The 4995-nt window shown below is 36.8% G+C and overlaps 1 protein-coding gene across 1 annotated transcript; it reads left to right on the top strand.

Moving 5' to 3' along the window:
• The first annotated feature begins 760 nt into the window (after positions 1 to 760).
• LOC149251317 (uncharacterized) lies at positions 761 to 1357 on the top strand. Its single transcript, XM_089453851.1, has one exon. The coding sequence runs from the start codon at positions 761 to 763 to the stop codon at positions 1355 to 1357; it is 597 nt and encodes a 198-aa protein (XP_089309977.1).
• Positions 1358 to 4995: the final 3638 nt, after the last annotated feature.

Here is a 4995-nt window from a genome sequence, read left to right as displayed (position 1 = left end):
TATATCGAATATGCTAAGAACCAGTTTGCTTGCACACTTTTCGACGGAATTATCTAGGATGACATCATCTACTATAAAGACAGAATATATTTGGTTCTTGAATCTCCACTTAAGGAAAAAATTATGAAGGTTATGCATAATATTCCTTCAGCTGGACAACAGGGGTTCTTTAAGACATATCGACATATCCAAGAGAGATTCTCGTGGAAGGGACTTAAGAAAATGTGATGAAGTATGTCAGAGAATTCCTAACATGTCAGCAAAATAAGGTTGAGCATACACCTCCCGCATGGCTTCTCCAATCTCTTCCCATTCCAAAATATAAATGGGAAAGCATATTGATGGATTTTATTATAGAATTACCCCAAGGCCCAGCGGAAGGATTGTATATATAATGTGGTGGACCATTTGACTAAATTCACACATTCCTTTGCGATATCAACAAACTACTTGGCCAAGCAAGTGGGCAGAACTCTTCTTCCGAGAAGTTTTCAGACTACATGGGTTGCCGAAGAACATAGTCAACGATCGAGATAGTAGATTCATGGGTGTATTTTGGTAGGAACTCTTTAGACTCGTTGGGACTGAATTGACCCCTAACACCATCTATCACCCACAAACAGATGGCCAAACAGAAATTGTGAACAAATGGATTGAAGGATATCTGCACAACTATATGATAGGTCATCAAAAGGCATGGTTCAAGTGGTTGCACCTCAAGGAGCATTGCTACAACACCACATACCACCTATCCATTGCAATGACACCTTTGAAGGCTCTATATGGGTATGATGCACCTTCCTTCATCGACAGAATCTTCGAAGACAGCAGAGCACCTCTTGTCAAAGATTGGATTCATGAGAATCATGATATTCTAAAGACACTCAAGGAAAATATTCAGGTAGCTCAGAATCAGCTAAATATGTATTCGGATCAACATCAAATGGAGTGCAATTTTGAGGTAGGAGATCTTTTTTCCTTGCAATTTCATCCTTACCATCAATCTACACTCAAGAAGAGCACAGTAGAAAAGTTGAAACCCAGATTTTATGGAACTTACAAAATTCACAGGAGAGTGGGTGAAGTAACATATGAATTAGAGCTACCAAGTGATAGCAAAATCCACAATCTATTTCATGTATCATGCCTCAAGAAGGTTGTAGGACAGAAGATCACCACTTCTGTTGAGTTGCCACCATTAGATGAAGAAGGACGGATGGAATTGGTTGCGGAAACAATCATGGTCAGTCGGGAAAAGAAATTATGGGGAAGAGTAATTCCAGAATACCTCATCAAATGGAAGAATTTACCAGAAGAGGACGCAACGTGGGAAGGAGAACGATTTTGCAGCACTTGAATTTGCAATTTCTTGAGGGCAAGTAATTTTGGGCGGGGGGATTTTAATGTCATCAACGAATTAATGACCAAGGGACTTAGTAGCCTATTTGTCCTTGTATGTTATTGTCCATTAAATAGGGGATAAAAACCAAAAAGTTACATTGTTGGGCGACTTTTGGGAAAGTTGGGTGAAAAAACCCAAAGTTGGGGCTTTGAGTGTGACACACTCCACTTAAGGAAGTGAGACGCCTCATAAAAGTCTATAAATTAAGGAGGCTTGGATACAATTGGGGAATCAATTGGAGATCAATTGATTCTATTTGAGCAACATCTCTGAGGGTTTTAAAACCCCATTTTCTCTTGCTAATTTCGATGGTGAAAGATTCCACCCTAGTTTTCTTTCAAGGGTAATCTTTATAATTGAACTCTGCAATCATTAGGCAGTTGTCAGCCTGGATTATAATAGTGAGATGAATTGGTTGAAATTATTAGTGTTGCATATTATAGTAGGTAGTACAAAGCTAGTTGAATTGAATTTATTCATGTGGACTAGACAGTGGAAACTTGGTTGACAATTTTCAAATTGAATCTCATGTATTAAGGTTATATGGTATATTATATATTCACCATATTTTCAATGGCTAATTCTTGAATATTGCACATTTTTACATATTGTATTGTTATTTGGCATCTTATCCTTTATCTTATAATGAAAGGTGTATAAGAGTGTCAGTAGCACTTGTTGTATTAGAAAAAGGATATAGTAACCTCAACAAACCCTAGGGAAAAAATTACCCTAAAACACTACACTTAGGCTAAAGGAAGATTTTTAACTTTTTTTTAATTTTATTTTAATTTTTTAAATTATATTCTATTTAATTTAATTTTTTTAAATTGTATTTTATTTTATTTTAATTTTTATGTAATTTGACTAGAAAAAAAAATGTTAAACAGGATAGGACAAGACATTACAGAATCTCTTCCACACTACACTACATAGCATTTGTATAACCTAGGATACACCTAATTGATTTGTCCTAGCCAAACCAAAGTCAATCATCTTCCATCTTATGGAATGTCAAAGTGCTTATCTCACCATGAGTGATGTTGCATCATTGTCACCCAACTATAGGCAACATATAGTCACTTCCACCTGGCCAAGCATATTTGAACAACTGACTACCCAAAGTGAGACCATGTTATCATCCATATAATCTAACACATTGATAGTCGATGAAGATCATGCTCCTCCTTCATCAATCATTCACATATCTTCCATGCACTTATCAATAATATTTCCTTACCACAAACAAAGAACATAACTGATCACAATGTCAAGCCATGTTGTGCTTTGTCGAAGCTTGTTGTGAATCACCTTGTTATTTGTCTATCCTACTTAACAAGACATCCTTGGTTCTCCTAACCTACATGCTAGTACACCATCCTAACTATCTCACAAATCATCATGGTTGGTCATGAATGCTACCAAATCTTATCGACTCATAGTGCAATTTTTCAACAATGCTTGGCACACCATCTCTCATGTCATTGCCAATGGAAACTAAGGTTAGGGTGTTCAAAATATTCCATGCTTAAATTGTAAACATCCTCATCAACACAATCCCATAAATTCCTTCGATGAAACAAGTGTTGGTGGTGAAGAGACCCTCCTACAATTTCCAAATTCAAATGTGGCTTTGATACCATTTGTCATGAGGCTAAATTTTTTATTGTACTTGAGCATCTTGTAACGCTAAAGAAGATTGGTCACTCCATAACACTTGCATGACCTTATCACTTGGGCATGACCATCAAATGCTCATATTACTCGAAATACACCTAAATAACATATCCTAACCAAACCCAAGCTAGGAACCTTCAATCGTGTTGAATGTCAAAGTTCTTGGTTCACCATAGATGACATTGCATCATCACCACCCAACCATGGGAAATTTATTGTCACCTACCCAGAGCCAAGCATACTTTAAAAACCAACTACTTAATGTAGATAATGTTATCATTAATATAAGCCAACATGCAAATAGTCAATGAAGATCATGTCCCTCCTTCATCAGGTGTTCACATATACTCGATGCATTTGTCAACAATGTTGCCTTGCTAGGGACAAAACACACAGTCTATCACATTGGTAAATCACATTGTCCTCCATTGAAGCCCTTTATGCAACACCTCATCAATGGTTGGTAAATCACATTGTCCTCCATTGAAGCCCTTTATGCAACACCTCATAAATGGTTGGTAAATCACATTGTCCTCCATTGAAGCCCTTTATGGAACACCTCATTAATGGTTAGTAAATCGCATTTTCCTTTATTGAAGGCTTTTATGCAACACCTCATCAATGGTTGGTAAATCGCATTGTCCTCCATTAAATCCATTTGTCCTCATGTTCACCCAGTTTATAAGAGATCCCAAGACCAAAGATAAGCCTTTAAGGCTCCACAAGGGTGAATTATACAATATCCAATAGTTCATAATGCTTATTACTTTTGCTTTGTTATGAAATGTGCCAAAAGAATGTATCTTACCACCATGTTGAGAATATGCATGCATGTACTATATAAATGTCTCTGAAATCTCATAGTTGACTAGATATTAAAAAAAAATATATGTTAAACAGGATAGGACAAGACATTACAGCATATCTTCTGCACTAGACTACATAGCATTTGTATAACCTAGAACACACCTAATTGATTTTTCCTAACCAAACCCAAGTCAAGCATCTTCCATCATATGGAATGTCAAAGTGCTTGTCTCACCATGAGTGATGTTGCATCATTTCCACCCAACTATAGGCAACATATAATCACGTCCACATGGCCAAGCATATTTGAACAACTGACTACCCAAAGTGAGACCATGTTATCATCCATATAATCTAACACATTGATAATTGATGAAGATCATGCTCCTCCTTCATCAAGAATTCACATATCTTCCATGCACTTATCAATAATATTGCCTTACCACAAACAAAGAACATAATTGATCACATTGTCAAGTCATGTTGTGCTTTGTCGAATCTTCTTGTGAAGCACCTTGTTCGTTGTCAATCCTACTTAACAAGACATCCTTGGTTCTCCTAGCCTACATGCTAGCACACCATCCTAATTATCTCACAAAACATCATGGTTGGTCATGAATGCTACCAAACCATATCAACTCATCGTGAAACTTTTCAAAAATGCTTGGCACACCATCTTTCATGTCATTGCCAATGGAAACTCAAGTTAGGGTGTTTACATTATTCCATGCTTAAATTGTCAACATCCTCATCAACACAATCCCATCAATTCCTTCGATGAAACAAGTGTTGGTGGTGAAGAGACCCTCTTACAATTTCCAAATTCAAATGTGGCTTTGATACCATTTGTCATGAGGCTAAAATTTTTATTGTACTTGAGCATCTTGTAATGCTAAAGAAGATTGGTCACTCCATAACACTTGCATGACCTTATCACTTGGGCATGACCATCAACTACTCATATTACCCGAAATACACCTAACTAACATATCCTAACCAAACCCAAGATAGGAACCTTCAATCATGTTGAATGTCAAAGTGCTTGGTTCACCATAGATGACATTTCTATCATCACCACCCAACCATGGGAAGTTTATTATCACCTACCC

The sequence above is a fragment of the Pinus tabuliformis genome, chromosome 7 (genome assembly GCF_031772625.1).
Source record: "Pinus tabuliformis cultivar Carrire ecotype Pingquan chromosome 7, CPIR1, whole genome shotgun sequence".
Taxonomy (NCBI): Eukaryota; Viridiplantae; Streptophyta; class Pinopsida; order Pinales; family Pinaceae; genus Pinus; species Pinus tabuliformis.
The sequence above is the reverse complement of the archived record's forward strand: the minus strand, read 5'-3'. Positions and strand labels throughout refer to the sequence as shown.

Excerpts from the sequence above, each read along its gene's own strand:
- LOC149251317 (XM_089453851.1), top strand. The coding sequence starts at position 761 with ATGACACCTTTGAAGGCTCTATATGGGTATGATGCACCTTCCTTCATC.